Here is a 20,614-nt window from a genome sequence, read left to right on the forward strand (position 1 = left end):
CGGGCTTCAATGCGTGCCCTTGCCCGTGCTGAAATGTTCATGTTGATGGCATAGAAATCGAAGATTGGGTTTCATAAAAAAGGGGGAAAGAAAAATTCACATTAGTCATGCTCATAACCTTCAAAATTATCATTGCTGTGAAATTTCAGACATTTATCATGCAAACTATTTGATATCCTACACCCAAAAACTGATCAACTACTTAAACCCCCCCCTATACACCCCCATATACACCCCCTATACACCCATATACACCCCCATATACACCCATATACACCCCCATATACACCCATATACACCCCCTATACACCCATATACACCCCCATATACACCCCCATATACACCCATATACACCCCCTATACACCCCCATATACACCCATATACACCCCCTATACACCCCTATACACCCCCATATACACCCATATACACCCCATATACACCCCATATACACCCCATATACCCCCCATATACCCCCCCTATACACCCATATACACCCCCATACTCAGGAACATATTTATAAAAAGTACACAAAACATTGCTAAAAAACGCTGACATACTAGTAATCAAAACTTACATCGGGCAATATGGCGGCGAAGGCTGCTGAGTAAAACCGGCTGCCGCCGGCGCAGGTCGGACCAGCGCCGCTCAACCTGCCCCAGGCTTCTGCGGACGCCGGTTGTGGAAAATATCAGGCGGCGGGCAGCATTATACGCCCGCCGCTTGTCCGCATTTGAAACATATGGGCCCCTGGGCCCCAGGTGACGATCCATCACTTCCACCAGGGCCAAAAGCTCTGATGTCGAAAAGGGCCTAGCTCTTGTACAAGTCATATTGGCAATGGCGCAGTTATTAATTGCAGGTACATATATCACTTTTGGTGCTTGCTGATTGGTCGAAGAAATTGTTTGTTTGGTATTAACTTTATTAATCCCTCTTACATTAACAAACTGGATGCGAATAGAAACTTACGCGGACCGTTCCGATATACACACACCACAACCAACAGCATGCATTCAATGAAGAGAGAAGTACTGTATTTACAGTGTGCGGAAAATAATACACGCACCCCGTCTACTCCTAACTACGCTGCTTAAAGGGGGCTCAATACACCGATTGCCATGAAGAGAAGTACTGTATATATAGTATGCGGAAATTAATACACGCAACCGTCTACTTATAACTACGCTGCTTAAAGGGGGCACGATACACCGATATGCATGGGGAGGAGTACTGTATATACAGTAGGCGGAAAATAATACACGCAACCCTCTACTTATAACTACGCTGCCTAAAGGGCCACAATGCAACATGTTGCTGTATGACAATTTCATACACATTACATATGCAAGGCAAGCATGATAACGTGATGTTTTGAAATGTGACTCACAAAGCATACACGAACTCCAACAGATACCAGCTGACAACACTCATCATTGGAATGACAGGTGCACACATTTCACGATGTAGCCCACAATGCTCCACAACCTGTGTATATACATATACGGGTGATTGATCAGGTGCATTGAGACCTGCGTAATTTAAGCGGCAATTATCGGCGGGAAATATCGGCGTAAATTTGCATCTACCTTGCGGGGAAAAATATACGCCCCCTTGTTCGTGGCGGGAGATTAACATATAAATATTCAGTCAGATGCAGCCCACAATTGCTGCAAACATGTCTGACTCTGACGATTCAGCAGCAGAGGACGCTCTGCAGAGAGCACAAGCAGAATCCATGCTTCAAGCATTACAGAAGAGGGAAGAGGAGCGGAGAAGGAGGGCCCAAGAGAGGAGTCGCCTGCAAGATCAAGCGGGCCCCTCAGTAACAGGCCCTGGTGAACCTCCACCAGCTCCACAAGGGCCAAGCAACCAGCCAGAACAAGAGGTTGCATCTCTCCAAACAGGTGTGACCCAGCAGGTGCATGGTGAGAGAGCTGGGGCCACCAGAAAACGTGCTGCAACATCTAGGGTGATGACTGAGCAGGATACCACCACCAGAAGGAGAAACCCTGCATTTGTAGAGGCCGAAATGCGAATTCTCGTGCCCAGGGCACGCGAATGGATTGAATTGGCAACCAGGAAGCCAGGTGCCAGTGCAAGGAAAAACCTTTGGGACAAGATCACAGAGGAAGTGAACCAGGTGGCACCAGTGGTCAGAACTTGGGACGCGGTGAAGAAAAGGTTAGTGTGTTTGTCAGGGCAATTTGTTCAGCAGTCTCCAGCAGGAACTGAGGCCCTTATTCTAGTTCACTCTTTCTGGCCAAATATTTCTTAGATGGACAAAACCATGTGCACTGCAGGTGAGGCAGGTGTTACTTGTGCAGAGATAATCAGATTTGGGTGGGGTTTTACACCTGCCTCACCTGCAGTGCACATGGTTTTGTCCATCAAAGAAATATTTGGCCACACATGGCACAAAAGATCACCCACACTAGGAAATGTCACGTAGCTAGGGGTACCACCTAGTCCCTTTAATTCCGGACACATATTAATTACACAGGTTCTGTGGCTGGCTGACTTCAAGACTCCACTTCACCTAATTTTAAACTGCCACAGAACCTGTGTAAGTAACATGTGTCCGGAATTAAAGGGACTAGGTGGTAACCCTACACGTAGCACAGTGGTGCACATATCTCATGGTGATATTTGTATTTTTAAACTTGTAGGTGGACTGACTTCAAAAGTGCCCTGAAGAGGAAGATGACTGACCGGTACAACCACAGCATGTCCACCGGGAGCGGTCCTATGCCTGACCATTTGGAGTTTACCCCCCTGGAGCTGGACTCCTGTGACGTGATCGATGTGGGGGAGATCAGGGGGATCTCCAATATGGACAGTGAGCTCCCGGTGGAGGTCTTTGCTGCTGCTTTTGATGGTAAGTCACAGTAATGCATTGTATTTAGAAAGATATTTTTTATTGCGTATGTGATGGTGACATTGTTTTCAATTCTTATCCTAGCAGAAGCAGAAAGTCAGGATGTACCGGCAGCATCGGCCTCTGCAGAGCCACAGGTGGAGCAGGTGGTCCAGCCTCCACCAAGACGTCGCCCCCAGCCCCAGCCACAGGAGACATTGAGTGAGAGCCTGTTGGTGACGCTGGACAGGATCGAGCAGCAAGGGGTGGATGCTGCGATCCGTCAGCAGCAGGTGGCGGATTTTCTGGCGGAGTGGAAGGCCACAAACCAGCTGCAGGTTGAGGCGTTGAACCGCATTAATGAAACTCTGGCGGCTGGCATGCTAAGCATTGGCCAACACCTCAGCCGCCAGAATGAACTTATTGCGGAGCAGCTGTCCACCGCCAGGTCCCTAAGGGACAATCCCCCATCTGCTGCCCCACCCCAAGCTGCTCCCCAACCTTCCACCTCGGCTGACCCTCCTGTGTCGACTAGGGGAAGACGCCGAAAGCCAGCTGACCCAAAGGCCCCTGTCCCCAAGGCCCCATCTAAAAGGGGCAAAAAAGGGCCCAAATGAGACCTGGTTCACTTCCTCTGTGGTTGGAGGCCAAAGGTTTAAATTGCACTGGACATCCGCTTCCTGAGTTGCCCATCGATCCATTTGCGTGCCATGGGCATGAAAGTTCGTATTTTGACCTCTACAAATGCAGGATATTTTTTTTTGGTGGTGTGTATCTTGCTTAGTATTCACCCTGGTTGTTGCAGTACGTATTCTGGTGTCCCCATTTCTTTCACCATTGCATTTGCAGGGTAACACATGTTTGGAGATATGCAACCTCTTGTTCTGGCTGTTTTATTATTTGTGTGTCTATTTTATTTGTTTTTTTGATTTCTCACATTAAAGTGTCAAGCTGTGATGCTGAACAGCAAATAAATTTATTTTACAAATTAAATCTAAATTGTGGTATGTGTCATTTCTTGTGTGAAACAAATACTAGATTTATGTGTACTTACTGACCAGGGTATTTTTGAACATTTGTTGAAGTGTGGTGGAAGTTTCCCATGTGTAACCCTCTCCATGGCCATTCCCATGTTCCTATCCAACTTTTCCCTGCTAATTAGTTTGTGTCAGCACATGTGCAGAGCAACTTAATAGGTGAGAAAGCAGTTTGTGTGCAGGTGAGGTAGCTCCTACAGTAGTAGGTAAAAGCAGGTCCAGAACAATGCTTTCCTCATGGAGTGGGTGAGGCAGACAAACAAGGGTGAAAAGGTACATTTGTGTAGGAATTCATATGTGTCCTCCCTAAAAAAAGATGTGTGAATGGGCCAAACATGATAAATTAGCTTGTGAACAAACATGCATAACTTTTAAAATATATATGATTTGACAGTGTCATAAGCAGATGTAGGAATCCTTTGTTAGAGAGATGAGAGTGCAATAATGTGATTGGTGGCATCTTACATCCAGAGTGTAGTGAAATCCAAATCATAGCAGATGAGATAGTGGTACAGGTCATAATTTTGGGTACTATACAAAGATTGTGTGGAAAATAGTGGTCATGGGCTTCAAACATTGCTGAAACATCCTTTGTAGGTGTTAGATGTGGTTTATGTTATTGTATCCTAAATACAAAACCTATGTTAGTATTAGAGTGAACACGTTGACACATGTCGACTTGTGTAGATTGAGTGTGCTACTGCGTAAAGTCTATGAAAGCAGGTAGTGAATGTGTATAACTGTTTATCAAATACCTACCTTAGCGTATAAAAAGATTCTTACCTTAAATTAAACAAACCTTTAAATGTGGAGAAGTATAGAAACATAAGCTTCCAATGTGTTTGCGTGCTGCATGTGTGGCTTGCAGGCAGTGAAATCATGGTTTGGAGTTAATAGACTGCAGCATTGCTTATTACATTCAGGTGTATGTGTTTGAGTACTAATCAGCGTTAATTAGCCAACTCAGGCGCACGCTGGCAAGCGGTATCTGTAGGAGTGGTTTTAGCTGGCGGTTGGCGGCCGCCTGTTTGGTGTCCGAAACGAACGGTGCCTTAGTCTATCGTGCGGTAGTAGCACCGCTCATTTCTGGTGCACACCCCCGTGTACGCCCATATTTACGCCCATTTTCCCTCATTATTTCGGCCGCTCCCATCAACACGCCCCTATGCCGCCCCATTACCCGTACGCTCGCGTACAGGTTTTTTCGCACGTTGAGACACCGGCCGTAAGCGTTGTGGAGTGCTCGCGCCGGCGCATTAGCGTATTTGCACATGCGCAGATCGTGAAAAACCCCGGGACGTACGCGTACGGCCCGGACGCTCCAAGCAGAATAAGGCCCTAAGTTCTTCCAACACCCCTCTGACTAGTCTGACTCTGCAGCAGCAGCACTGATGTGCGTGTGACACCACTGCGCACACAGTCACAGGCTCACAGCACCCCTCTCCGTCTGAGTCTGCACTATGATCAATGTGAGCTGATTTTATATTATTAATTATTACTATAATGAATTAATTTATAGGCCTGGAGACTGGAGCCCGCCACCGCCGCCGCGGCCGACCAGCAGAGCTGTGCGCCACACGAAGCGTGACAGGTAAATTGCACCAAATTCTTTAGAGGGCCCTTTCAAGATTTGCTATGGGGCCCTCTAAATGTTCCTAAATGTATCCACCAGAGGCGAACCAATATTTACTACAGGAGTAAGCAACTTGTGGCACTCCAGCTGCTCTGGAACTACACATCCCAGCATGCCCTACCAAAGTTTGCTACCAGGGCATGCTAAAACTATGGAAAGAAGCATGTTGGAATATGTAGTTTCAGTTATGCATGTACTGTACACATATGCATGATCTGTACTCTTTTAAATCTACAACATAAGTAATACATATAAAAGCCCAATACAGGGCTCTAATAGAATGTTCTATGAATATCAATCCAGAACGGATGTTAAGTTAAGAACAATACCAAACCCAGAGGGAAGATATATCTTATTAGAAGCAACTATAGACAATGTAGACTACTTGTTGGTTAACATATATGCCCCGAACACTTCTAACAAAACTTTCTATGCAGCACTTCTACAGAAGATCCTATCCTGGGAAAACAAGAATCTGATACTGGGGGGAGACTTCAACTCAGTCGTCGATCCATCCATAGACAGATCCAAGGTAAGCTCACATGCCACTGGCACAGACAGCAATACTCTTCTCCCCTTCTGCTCCCAATTAAATCTTGTAGACCCCTGGAGAATACACCATCCACTACATAGAGAATATTCCTTCTTTTCACACCCGCACTCAACTCACTCACGAATAGACTACATATTTACCTCCCAGCATATGCTCCCCAAGGTCACCCACACTTCTATCAAAGATATCATTATCTCTGATCACGCACCCATACAGGGGCTGGCTGGCAACTTTTAGCCTGGGGGGCAAGTCTAGAGCACTGGCCCATAAGTAGCGCATAAGTGGCCCATAAGTAGCGCATTGTTAAATGCAGGTTTTTAATTAAAAAAATTAAAAGCCTAATATATGATGCAGGGGGACTAGTGACACTACCCCCCTGGCCTAGCACATTATTGTCATGTGGCTCCAGGTTAACTGAGATTTTGCGCAAGTGCAGAAGCTCCGATTGTGGCAGCAGAGGTTTTGTATGTATCAGCCCGGCTTTGTAGGAGAATGGCCACTGAGAGGGGTGCGGGACATGGCACACTGAAAATTTGCCTGGCTTCCCAAAATCCCACTCCGCCTCTGCCACAGGCTGCTCACCTGCATAAAAAATAGAAGAGGACACCACTGGCTGTTCTCCTGCATAAATAACGATCTGGACACCACAGGCTGCTCTCCTGCATAAATAAATAACAGGACACCACAGGCTGCTCTCCTGCATATATAAAGAACAGGACACCACAGGCTGCTCTCCTGCATAAATAAATGCCATGACACCACAGGCTGCTCCCCCTGTACAATAATAATTATGACACCACAGGTTCCTCCCGCTGTATAATAATAATGCAATGACACCACATGCTGCTCCCGCTGTATAATAATAATGCAATGACACCACAGGCTGCTCCCGCTGTATAATAATAATGCAATGACACCACAGGCTGCTCCCGCTGTATAATATAATAATAGAGTAATGCCATGACACAAATTATTATACAGGGGGAGCAGCCTGTGGCGTCATTGCATTATTATTATACAGAGGGAGCAGCTTGTGGTGTCATGGCATTACTTTTATATTATACAGGGGGAGCAGCCTGTGGTGTCATTATTATTGTACAGGGGGAGCAGCCTGTGGTGTCATGGCATTATTATTATGCAGAGGGAGCAGCCTGTGGTGTCATGGCATAATGCCATGACACCACAGGCTGCTCCCCCTGTACAATAATAATGACACCACAGGCTGCTCCCCCTGTATAATATAAAAGTAATGCCATGACACCACAGGCTGCTCCCCTGTATAATAATTTGTATCATGGCATTACTATTATTAATAGTAATGCCATGACACAAATTATTATACAGGTGGAGCAGCCTGTGGTGTCATTGCATTATTATTAATATACATGAAACAGCACAGCAGATATGTCGTTTTAGATGTTAACTTACTACTGTGTTTTATCCTTCAGGCTCCTTCTGTCCTGCTGCGGCTCCACAAATTTCAGTTCCCCTCTCTGCGGCCTCCTGAAGCGGCCCCCACGACTTGTTCTGGGGCCCCAGCCTTCCTCCAGTCTCTGCAGAGTGCAGACGCGTGGAAGGGAGGCATCAACGTCATGACGTCCCTAACGCACCCAGCGTCTGCCACTGCCGCCAGGGATAAGAGGGAACAGGCTGCCGGGGCCCTCCTCCACGTAGCCGTGGAGGCCGGCAGCCATGTTCCTGTGGCCGCAGACATCATTTAAAAAACCACAGGAACGTGGCCGCTGGCAGTGAAAAAAAAAAAACGGCAATGCGGCCTCGGACACGGCCGCGGCGGCCCGCAGCACACCTGCCAGAGCGGCCTGGGGGGCAGATGGCACCCTGCCCCCCGGCCCAGCCCGCCCCTGCACCCATATCCTTAACCCTTCACCTCACGATGCCACAACAATTCTCAAAGAACTGGAGATTCCCTGCCTATCTCATACACTCCGAAGACTTCCTTCTACATTTAAAACAACACTGGCGCGATTATGCGACAGATAACGCAGTACACGAAGATGACCCTTCGTTGTTCTGGGGGGCCTCGAAAGTGGTCCTTAGAGGACACATAATGTCATATATTCACTCTAAACGCAAAAAATTCTCAGCCCAACTCCATAGTCTAAGCTCCGAGCTCACATCAGCCTATAGGGCCTACAAACTACACGATGACCCCACCCATAGAGAGGCTTACCTCACTGCAAAAAAAATCTATGACACCTATCTCACGGAGCAGGCTCAAACTCAACACAATTATCAAAAAAACAAATATCACTGTTGGGGTAACAAATCTGGTAGACTGCTGGCGAACCTCGCCAAAGGCTCACAGCCCAAGGCCTGGGTTAGCGCCATCAACAGCTCAGATAGAATTATTACCAACCCTACTGATATATGTGAGGAATTTATGCATTACTACAAAACCTTATACACAGCTGACCCAGACAACGAAGCGGAGGGAACCTCTTTCTTAATTGAAGCCAATCTACCAACACTAACACCGGAGGAAAGAGATCTTCTAGATAGCCCCATCACTGAGGCAGAAATTATGGCAACTATTAAATCACTACCCAATGGCAAGAGCCCTGGCCCAGACGGCTTTGGCCCGGAATTTTACAAAATGCTCAATAGTGAAATAGCCCCCACATTGACTAAATTATACAATCACATCCTATCCTCTGGAGCCGCCCCAATTAGGTTCAATGAAGCAAGAATCATAGTGATAGCTAAACCAGGAAAAGACCCCTCGCTCACAAGCTCCTATCGCCCAATATCACTCCTGAACCAAGACCTTAAAATTCTAACTAAACTTATGGCCAATAGACTACAAGATCCCCTGGCTCGCCTGATCTCACCAGCCCAGCTAGGATTTCTTAAAGGCAGGCAGTCAGTACAAGGAATCCGCGCAGCCATAGCTGCGATCTCACATACCTACTCCCAACAGATGCAAACTAACATCTTAATCAATCTAGACGCAGAAAAAGCCTTTGACAAAATTGCATGGCCCCACCTAACTAGAGTACTCCGGCATCAAGGCTTTGGGGAAACTTTTTGCAAGCTCATCTCTGCCCTTTACAACAGCCCCACAGCACAAGTGCTGGTTAACAACATGCTATCCTCACCCTTCTGTCTGAAGAGAGGAACACGTCAAGGATGCCCCCTATCCCCACTACTTTTTAACCTAGCACTAGACCCGTTCATTAGATACATCACACAGTTGCGAGGCTATTCTGGGATAACCATAGGCAACAGAGAGCTACGAATTATAGCTTTTGCAGATGACTTACTGATTTTTATGTCTAATCCAAACCGAGACGTTCCCCAGATAGTCTCAGCCATTAACAGGTTCTCAATCTTTGCTGGCTTCTCGATCAACTTTGAAAAATCGGAAGCACTAGCCATGTTCGGGCGAGCGAGGTCCTGCCAGACCACCCCCTTTCCCTTCAAATGGGCTACAAATCACATCACCTTTCTAGGCATAGCCCTCACACCGCATACCCGGGACCTATATTCCCATAATATCACCCCTATCATACGCAAAGTACAAACTGAACTTAACCTCTGGCAAGAATTGCCATTGAATTTGTTGGGACGCTGTAATCTGGTCAAGATGGCTAGCTTCCCCAAACTTCTCTATGTCCTACAAATGACCCCCCTTCTGATAACCAAATCGGACCTCACAACACTAAACGCAGCCATCTCCCATTTCATCTGGAACAAAAAACGGCCGAGAATTAGCTACAAGAAAATGACACAAACAGTAAATAGGGGAGGAACTAACCTACCCAATATCGAACAATACAATTTGGCCTGCCTTCTGCGCTTCGCGATAGACTGGATCACGACATCCAACATATACGCGGACGTAACGCTAGAGTCGCAACTATGTACTCCTCTTTCCCTCACCTACCTACTACACGCCAAATCCTCTACCTTACACTACCGAACACACGACAATCTATTGCTGACTACAACTGTACGGGCTTGGCAGAAGTCTAGGAAAACATTAAAACTTCAACACCACCATACATTATTCCTCCCCCTAGTAGGCAACTTAGATTTCCAAAAAGGGCTGGCTGTGACACCTTTCGCAGAGTGGAGAACCGCGGGCATTAGGACCCTACGAGACTTGCTAAATACCTCTAACAAGCCACTGACATTCGCAGAGGCCTCACAGAAATATAACATACAACCCCAACACAAATTTGCATACTTTCAGGCATCCCATTATCTACGATCTGTCTTGTCCGTGCTGCGGAACCAGGACTTTACAAATTCTCTAGACTCTCTACACCGCACCACATCCTACTCCACCTCTGTCATATACTCACGGATACGTACTGAACTCGACCCAGAGACGGAACTACCAGAGATAACTAAATGGACAACCCAAATCCCCTCTCTTTCTCCCGAGACCCTCATGAAAACCTTCAGCATTAACCTAAAACTTATCCCAGCAAGTTCTTACCAAGAAATGACATACAAAATGCTCCATAGAGCATACCTCTCACCTAAGAAAAGACACTTGATGGGTATTGCAGAAGGGACAAAATGCCCCAAATGCTCTACGGAAAATGCAGACATTCTACACTGCTTCTGGGAGTGCCACCACATACAGAAATTTTGGAATGACCTATGTCAATACAGCACCACAACCCTGAACATATCTTTTAGCTGCACTATCTCCTGGGCACTCTTTGGATGCCTAACCGACCAACCTCAGATCCCAAAATATAGCAAAAAACTTGTGGTTATCCTTTCTGCAGTGGGCAGGAAGGCTGTACTACAACAATGGATACATGACTCCGCACCTACCGTACACATGGCAACCACTAGACTCTTATTTCTGTTTACTATGGACTGGCTAGAAACGACTTTACATAAAGAAAAACTAACACCCTCCCTTTTCCAATGCTGGGAAAAATACATACAAACTCTTCCCCCCCACACTAAAACAGCAATACATAACTGGTTTCAACACACTACATGGTACTCTCACCAACTCCTTGCTAACCACAACCCTATTCCTCTTGACTGATCACCCTGAATTTCCCTATACCCTCACCTAACCTTGACTAGATGGATACTCTGTGGATGGATCGACGGCTTCTGGAAACGGGTAGGCAATAGGTTTTTAGTAGTAGTAGATGGTTATTGTTACTAGTTTAAAATGAAAATAAGAAAAACCGGCTAGATATAAGCCCTAATTTTGTTGCATTTTGACACACGATTATTTGGAGTATAGCTAACAGACAATGTATGCTGCCTTGCACACACCCGGCCGACAAGCCAACCGCTGGACGGAAACATACATGTAGCATATGTTGACTGCCTCTCTTTCCTTGTTCAAGCTCCCAACTGCATTCTCTTTTTGGCTACGTTAAATTTTTGGGATTAATGATATCATTGGACATGTTGTATTTATATGGCTAGAGTTTTAGCTGAAACTTTCAAAACAATGATTTGTATAACCGAACTATTACAACTCTTACTGTGATGCCTAAAAATGTTTCAGTCTGTATTGAACGCAATGTGTTTAATATGCAAAGTTTTCAATAAAACACATATTGAAAAAAAAAAAAAAGAACAATACCAAATAAAATCCTTTATATTGCATCAATTCCTGTACAACTTGGCCACAATGTGATGAAGTAGTCAGCGGAATCAAAACATAAATGTGACTCCAGTGAGAAACTGTACTCACAAGAAACCAAAGGCTTTCTTTTACTATTGCTACACTAACAAAGAATTGGCGAGATGGATTTGAGTCATCCATTTAGTTAAGTCAAAGAGCCATATACAGCAGTGACTAAAATGTCTGTGTCACAGAGCCATCTTGTGGTTTACTATAAAAATGCAGTTGGATCACCAGGACTTTTTGATATTCTTTTTTGTACATTCACAATATTAACTCATTGTTCCCACAGACAGAAAGTAATCCTCACATTTGACAGCTTTCAGAAATACTGCATTTGTCTACATATGAGAGGTTTCCAGTAGTAAGAAGAACAACAATATACTTATCTTTCAAAACACAATACCTGTAGCCCTTAATTAAAAAATTATGCCTTTAACAATAATTTAACAATTTCAGTGCTGGTCACGTAAAATCATGAACATACAACATTTGGGGTCAACACTTACAGTTTAATGAAAACATGAACAGTGGCAGCGCTGAGTGGTGCAGGTTGTATGGGTGAGTAGGGAGTGGATTAGTGAGAAGGTATGTGAAAACAAAATTACACATACACATACACATACACACACATACATAATATAGGAATGGCACCGATGTTCAACAGTGGTGCCATTCAACACACAAAAAATGTATGTATCCTCTCTTTATATTCATGTTTATGATGTATGTGTAATGTAGTGTACTGTATTACAAGCTCTAATATCTCTCTGCGTGTTTGCAATGTAAATGTTGTTAGCAATGTGTAAAACATGTTAAGTTTATTGGTGCTTTTTTAATAAGGAAAACAGATTTTATGAGAGGACAAGACTTACCCAAACGCATTGCCTGGTAGACATTCTCTGGATCGTGCACAAGGTCACAAAGTGCCATAAGGGCTCTCTGCCGTGTGATCAACTCAGGGTCCCTCAGCTCCTCATTTAGTTTTGGTAAAGCCCTCTGTCCAAATGCAATCGGGGCTTTTGTGGGGTCGATGTTAGGTGGTAAGTAAGTGGATACTCTGGCTTCAGCCATCCCTGTAACTACAGAAAAGAAGGGATTGTACATACTTCCTTTATAAGGGCAGTATTCAATGAGAAAAATTCTCCGTGTTTTATGGCGAGTTTGTGCTTTTCTCGCGTTGGACGGAGACTTTTGCTCTCAAAAAGCGAACAACCCTATTCAATGTGCACTTCTCGCCGTCTTTCTGAGTGATTTTCGCCGTGTCTCTCTGTGTAGCAATTCTCCATCTTTTCATGGAGGAGTGGAATGTGAACTTTTACAATAAAAAAGTTTTTTTGTTTTAATTTTGGTGTAAAAAAATCAGGAATTTTAATCTGTGAAAGGACATGCTATTTTTATTCATGTGCTTATAGCACATGAATATATATTTAATTAAAAAATATATATATTTTTTTACACAGAGCAGCCAGCAGGGGGCCGGGAGCCGAGCCGCTCATTAGATATTCATATATTCACTGCACCCGATCATTACATATGCACGATAGGGTGCAGTGAATACCCGCCCCCTGTTGGCTCTCCCGGGGGGGGGGGGCAGCTTGTACTGCCTGGCTCCCGGGGCAGGCAGGGGAGACTTCCATCTCCCTGCCTGCCACCGTTCTCGGGCTCCCTGCGGCATCACCTCATACGCCGGATTGGCTGATACTCGCCGCGAGGGGCGGTGAGTATCAGTCACAATGAATAGTGTATAAAGTGCCGTCACGGAGAGTCTCCAAACATGGAGAATTTCCGCAAAAACACGGCGAGTGCATGGCGAGCGAAAAAAAATGCTCCCCATGCACGGAGAATAATCACATTAAATACTGCCCTAAGAGAAAAACTTGAATTACGCTGTGTTTTGCGGGTGGCACTATGAAAGACCTGAGTACAGTTATGTGACCACACTGGTTACACTTTGCATTTCTAAGGGAAGCACATGTACACTAAATGGATGTGAAAATAAAAATCATATTACCAAATATGAAGTGTCCGTACATATTTGCATTTTACGATGTAGTATACTTCATCACTTCATTACAAGAGCCAATAATTACTCTGATTGGCTCTTGTCTATTTCATTATGTATGATACACATCAGCACTGCTGGGAAACGTATTTATATCTATGGCAGTGCATTGTAAATGTAATGGGGGCATACACATGCGGCTATGTAAGCCATATTTCCTAGCGATCTGACTAGATTGCTTAGAAAGAAATCAGGGATCGCTCCATATGTATGCCCCCACAATAATGGTAATGTGCGGTCCCACCATTGCCTGCATAGATAGACAGTGCATGCACTGTGTATCCTGCTTAGATAGCAGGGTTTTGCCTATAATCACTTCTCCACACAGTGATACGTGCTGAGCAGTCTGTGTTTAAGAACCTCGCTCAGCACAGAGCTGCAGTCGCCCTGTGTGTATGGGGCTTAAGAAGGCTTTACGCATGCATTGCTTTAGACAAGATAGCATTTGTCACAGAAGCATGATACAAAACAAAATAAAGAAAGAAAAAAACAACATCGGACTGAACATTAGGCAATATTGTGAACAATATCACTCAGAAAGGTCCTTCTGAGCGATATTGTTCACAATACTGCCTATAGTGTACATTGTTAACGATGTGCACTGTTGCGTGTTGTTAACGATGAATGATGACTTCAAAACATGCAGGTCAATTTGGCTTTATATCCAAGCCACCTTCATGTTTAGAACATCTTTGGTGCCCATACACTAGTAAGATTTATCTTCAGATCTGGCTGGTTGGAACAAAAACATGGTTATGGATGAGTGACAGTTTGTCAATTTTCCAGCATTTCCAAGCAAATGGTCAAATGTCATTTGCTCTCATCCATAACCAGGATTTTGTTCCAACTAGCCAGATCTGAAGATAAATCTGCATGTGTATGGCCACATACTTCAACGATATCGGTAGCCGATATCATTCAGTGTATGTATATGGACAATGTGCGCGGGTGATATGGTTAACTGATATGGTTAACTTTATCGGCCATGGCCCCCGACGGCTTTATAATCACCCATCAAGAGCATACATAAACCCAATGCATATTCTAGGCTTTGTTACGTTTTAACATGCATTATTCAAAAATACATTGCCATTGTGTATATACCCCTATGACAAAACAGGATTTATTGTGTAATATATGTATTGCAGTTGTGTCTGGTTGCTACTCTTAATTATGAATGTATTTAGCATCATTTGTGTGTCCTTTATGGGTTCCCCCTCCAAAAGCCTGCAGTTGTGGTTAGACATGAGGCAGGGGAAACACGACCTCTGCCTTGTCAAGATCTGTGTACAGGGGTAAAGAAACTCACCGTCAGCAGCCTCTGCACTACTGTGTCACTGCACCGACTTGTACCCGGCCTATTATTGTGAGCGTACCCCCGTTGCCAGGCAACCGTTATGTCCTCTGCGTAGTAAGCGTGGCCTGGAATTCCACACTACGCTGGTTGAGAACGTTTATCATGGCAAATGTACGCAATTTACGTAAGCAGCTAATACGTCACCACTCACGAGCAAAAATCAAATGGAGTGGCAGCCGGCATCCTGAGACTTGCAGTTGCACATGAAATGCAGCCCAAGCCTCAGCTTATATTTATTTAAACCTGCTTCTTGCGTACATAGTGTATAGAGATATATCGTTAACAGTGACGTATTTATATGTCATGTGCCTGACAAAACATACATGCTCAGCAAGCATTAGTGATGCGTGGATCTGAGACACGTCTAGCAAGTAACCATTATCCCTTCTAGTTGTCCGCACAGGGGCCTAACCCGCAGCCTCGCCTCCACGCCAACTGAGGGCAGCTAGGCTACGCCCACGGCTTGGCAGCCGTTGCCCCGGTAACCGTGGAGCGGCCTCTGAACACTCACTGATCGGGCAGAGAGAGACCCACAAATCCTCCGCAAACATCACTGCCCGCGTCGTACCCGCTGCACAATGCTGAATCCGCAGCTACATCCTGTGCCCAGAGACAGGCTCATCTCTCAGATGCCCAAGGCAAGTGCCCCCACAGCATCATGTCTGCCACCTGCACGATTCCTGTCTGTCTCATTTGTATAGTTGTAGCCTAATTTTAGTAGAATAATTGCCCCCTGGCCTGAAACTTAAGTTTATTTATATATACTGTATTGTTGACAAATTTGGCAAGTGATGCTTTCTTTTTATTCTTTTTCTTTTGTGTGTGTGTGTGTGTGTGTGTGTGTGTGTGTGTGGGGTGGGGGGGGGGGGGGGGCGGGTTTGTCTGCATGATCTGTTACTAATTCTCTATACTGTATGTGTAATTTAATGAATATTTAACACCTAACAGACTACTTTTTGTTTTTTATTACCCTCACAATATCATGTGTCATTTGCCATATTCTGTGCCGGGATCCAGATGATAGGTCAATGGTGTATATGTCAAAAGTCAATAGATCTATACTATATGGTCGGCATGAGCAAAGTCAACATAGACAAAATGTCGACACAGGGAAAAGGACAACATGTCTATGGTTGACACATGAAAAGGGCAACATGAGTTTTTCACAATTCTTTTTTGTGGCCTGTTTTACACTTTCCCATCCACAAGGATTCTCATTGGGAATGGTAAAGTGTGCCCAGTGCAGCAATGTACCTGGCCCTGAAGCATGACAAACTAAAGGCCCCCATACACCAGAACGAGATTGGACCCAACTGTCCATTATGGACTGGTCAGACTCCCGTGGGTCATGAGGAAAGCCCGCCAGATGAGCATGTCTCATCTCGAACGATCGATTGATCATATGTGCTTTTAAGCAAATACAATCTCTTGTTTGACAGCTACACGACCTGCATATGATGCAGGTCATCCTGTTGTATGTCCAGCTTAAGCGAGCAATTCAAGGGGGCGCAGTACACTAATTGGGGTTAGGGCGACATGGGTTAGGTCGACAGGTCGTGAGGTCGACATGGGTTTTTTCACTGTTGACATGGGCACAGTTGGAAGTCAACCGCAGTCCCTCGCTTCACTCGCAATGCTTCGGGCATGGTGCTTTGCTGCGCTCGGCACACTATTTTATTCTCCCACCACGCCCTAGTGGATGGTAGGGCATGAAATACCACCTGTCGGCACATGTCGGCACGTGTCGGTTTAAAAAACAGTGAAAAAACCCATGTCGACCTCGCAACCTGTTGACCTCGCAACGTGTCGGCCTAACCCATGTCGACCTAATGCATTTGTCGACCTAAAACCATGTCGACCTTGTCCCATGTTGACCTAGACACCTATCGACCTTCATCCATGTCGACCTTGAACCCTGTCGACTTTGTTGCCTGTCGGTCGACAATACGACTGTATCCCTTTTCTGCAACATATTCAAACAGAGAGCACTGGAGGTTTGTACACATGCATATAGATTGTAAGCTTGCAGCAGGACCCTCCTACCTCCAAGTCTGTATGTTGTTACCCAGTTTGTTTTATCACTGTCTACTATTGTAAAGCGCAACAGAATCTGCTGCGCTATATAAGAACCTATAAATAAATAAATAAATAAATAAACACGCATATACACACACACATGCACACACAAATATTATTATGTATATTACATTGTAACTGTTTGGATCTTTGTTTTTTTTACTTTCCAGTGTTACACAGCTGAATCATGTCTCCAGTACAGAACACAGTTTGATGCACAGGTAAAGAACGCCTGCCAGCAGCGTCATGCTGGGAACTTTGGGTGAGTGCTTCTAGGCTTCTGATATTGGTAAAAATTGGTAAGTTACATAGCCAGTTATCATTTTATGGTTTAATACCTTTGTGCATACATTTTCTCCTTCTGCCAGTCAAAGGGATTCATGCATCTTTAGACAGTGGGACCTATGTACTAAGCCTTGGGAAGAGATAAATTTGAGAGAGATATACTACCAACCAGTCAGCTCATAACTGTCATGTTGTAAAAACATCTTGTAACATGGCAGTTAGGAGCTGATTGGCTGGTACTTTATCTTTCTCCAAGGCATAGGGGGGTATTCAATCTTCGGTACTTATATGTTAGTTGGGTGTCCACTATAGTTAGTACGCTCATATCCCCCACTATCCATGTCGGCATGGAGTTGACTTTATAAAGTGTGGCGAGCGCAGCGGGTGGGACTTTGAATCCCGCCTGCAAATTCTCGGTCAAGCAGAACGGGACAGGGTCATCACCCAAGTTTGAATACCCCCCTTAGTCCGTAGGCTCCAGTGTACACTTCTGCATAATAACCAACACCTACCACTAGCAACTGGTTGAAAACATTGCCGCTGAGTAGCAAACTATTAACACAAAACCAATAGCTATAAGTAGATCAACTGGGATGGCAACCAAGTATCAGAAATGGTTTGGGATTAAAATCATCCTAAATGTGGCTCACTTATACCCCTTTTACACCGCCGAAAAATCCGGGTCAGCGGCGGGTCAGACCCGGATCTTCGGCAGTGTAAATCCCTAACGCCGTGTCCATTTACACGGGACTTCTACCCAGGTCCTGACCTGGGTAGAACACGGCTAGGACCTGGGTAGAGGGCGGTGTAAATGGGAACGCCGGGTCGGATGACCCGGCTCCCATTTACATGAATGGGGAACGTCCAACCTGCGGACCGCAGCGTCCGCAGGTTGGACGGGTTGTCAGCCTGACACTGACAGCCGGTGCTGCTGTCTGCTATACCCTGCAGACAGCAGCGGCGGCGGGGGAGGGAGGTGAACGGATGCCTGTGTGCGGCATCCATTCACCTCCTGTGCGACGGCGGGGGGGGGTGCGCGCGGTGACTGGGGGGCAGCCCACCAGCTTACCTTAGTGCTGGGCTGCCCCCAGCAACGTTCCGGCGGCGGCGGTGATTGGCGCTTGGAGATGACATCATCCTGTCATCTCCAAGCACCGGGAGGGGAGGGGGGGTTGCGGGCCGGGCTGTCCGCCCGGTGTAAATTGCACTAAACGCCGGGTCGCACCCGGCTTGAACCTGGGTCTAAAAAAGCCGGATGCGACCCAGCGTTTTGGTGTAAAAGGGGTATAACAGTAACAGACAACTTACAGTAACAGACAATGTTTTATGGTCTATTCTCAATGATCAGGTTTTATGCCCCGTACACACGGTGCGATTCAGTGTCACTTTTGATTCGATTAGGACTATATAGTTTAAATTGAATCAAAAGTGACCTTGAATCACACAGTGTTAGCCGCATTCGATCTCCAGATGCAAACCTGATGCGCAGCCTCGCAGCATTGGGCTCGTAAGCAGAAATAGACTGCTTCGATCCGCTAGATCAAAAGGAGGGCCATACTGCTCAATGCAGCATAGCCCCCACTCCTTTAAACAACCACCACCACCGGCCCTTCCTCTCTTCCGGGTCTCTGCGGCCACCAATATTGAATTGATATTGGTGGCCGCCACATCACACCTTGTGTTAATTTTAACACCTTAACAACTACGTTGCTCCCATAGAAACCTATGGGGGATGTAGCCATCAGAAATGGAGGGGCCACAGCATATATGGGGTTATCCCTGAAATATTAATTGATAAATAAGCCCCTTATACTCCTAGATTGCTAAACTACATCATACCGTCGTACAGTACAAAAAGTATGTGCTGCACATACTTTTTGTACTTGCTTTACATCGCATCGCATGCACAAGGCATGCAATGCGATGTGTACTATATAAGTACAAAACGGATCCGTTAAACGGACCGTGTATAGGGACCTTTAGTCAGATAACTGACTTCATTATTTTTGTGTTCACCTTCCACGTGGACGTGGCCTTCATCATGAAGTCATTGTAAGATGGGATTTTCATGCTAACTCTAGACTAAACAAATATCCAGAAGAACAATGCTATCTTGTTATTGGTATCTTTGGTATTTTTGTATGCAAACGTGGACTTTGGGCATAAGTAAACATTAATGACTTTGGTTTAATAATCGAAGTAGAGTTTCCCAAACTCCGACTTTACAGTTTCTGTTGTAAGAATATACATGCTAGAGCACTGGTGACTTAACCCCTTCCCGACATTTGACGTACATTTACGTCATGGTCGGGAAGCACTTCCCGACACATGGCGTAAATGTACGTCATGGATTTAAACTGTCACCGCGTCTATAGACGCGGTGACAGTTTCAACATGTCTGCTGTCCCTGACAGCAGACATGTCCGTGCATGCCCAGGGGGGGCTGCGATGCCGCCCCCCCGTCGGCGATCGCTGTGATTGGCTGTTCAGTGTGAACAGCCAATTACAGCGTTTTCCTGTGTCACCGGCGAATAACGTTCGCCGGTGACACGGGATCGGAGGTGATTGGTGCTGTAAAGTACAGCACCAATCACCGCGGGGTGTAAGGGTGACACTGGTGTCACCCCACCTCACCCCGCCCGCCCCCAAAGGCCGTGATTGGTTCGTCGGACCGACGGACCAATCACAGCCATGGAGGGGGGTTTAAACTAACGGTGACTGCACTGCAGACGCCATTCCGGTCTGGAATAGCGTGCAGTGCGGTCACCGTGCCACCTGCCGCCATATACTGACCAGAACCTTGCTCCATACTTACCTGATCACTGCTTCATCGCTGCTTGATCACTGCTTGATCTGTGCCTAGTAGTGTGCTGGATGCTTCCTGGATCCTGTTGCTACTTGTGCCTTCCTGTGCTGTGAAATTGTGCTGCTGCAGTGTAATAGCTAGATACAGAGATAGATAGAGAGAGATAGAGAGATAGAGAGAGATAGAGAGAGATAGAGAGAGAGATAGTGTCAGAGAGTGCTATATTTTGTGCTGCTGCAGTGTGATATAGTTATAGATAGAGAGAGAGAGATAGAGAGATAGAGAGAGATAGAGAGAGAGAGATAGATAGAGAGGCCT

At 45.6% G+C, this 20,614-nt stretch overlaps 2 protein-coding genes across 7 annotated transcripts in view; one reads left to right on the forward strand and one right to left on the reverse strand.

Moving 5' to 3' along the window:
• Positions 1 to 20,614, reverse strand: part of RSPH14 (radial spoke head 14 homolog) — a 241,662-nt gene that overhangs the window by 161,556 nt on the left and 59,492 nt on the right. The window contains exons 1-2 of one of the 6 annotated variants that reach the window (XM_083148009.1): positions 15,641 to 15,774; positions 12,583 to 12,789 (exon numbers count right to left, since the gene is read on the reverse strand). In XM_083148009.1, the coding sequence (XP_083004135.1) occupies positions 12,583 to 12,789; positions 15,641 to 15,680 (247 nt within the window). In that variant the 5' untranslated portion in view covers positions 15,681 to 15,774. Of the gene's footprint in view, positions 1 to 12,582; positions 12,790 to 15,081; positions 15,427 to 15,452; positions 15,605 to 15,640; positions 15,795 to 20,614 lie in introns of those variants that run through there. The other 5 variants (XM_083148037.1, XM_083148029.1, XM_083148051.1 and 2 more) reach the window with 5 other exon arrangements.
• RAB36 (RAB36, member RAS oncogene family) overlaps positions 15,273 to 20,614 on the forward strand; it is a 38,170-nt gene continuing 32,828 nt past the window's right edge. The window contains exons 1-2 of the mRNA XM_083148077.1: positions 15,273 to 15,767; positions 17,376 to 17,467. Coding sequence (XP_083004203.1) covers positions 15,708 to 15,767; positions 17,376 to 17,467 — 152 coding nt within the window. The 5' untranslated portion in view covers positions 15,273 to 15,707. The remainder of the gene's footprint in view (positions 15,768 to 17,375; positions 17,468 to 20,614) is intronic.

Source organism: Crinia signifera, chromosome 1 (assembly GCF_055691185.1).
Source record: "Crinia signifera chromosome 1, ASM5569118v1, whole genome shotgun sequence".
Classification (NCBI taxonomy): Eukaryota; Metazoa; Chordata; class Amphibia; order Anura; family Myobatrachidae; genus Crinia; species Crinia signifera.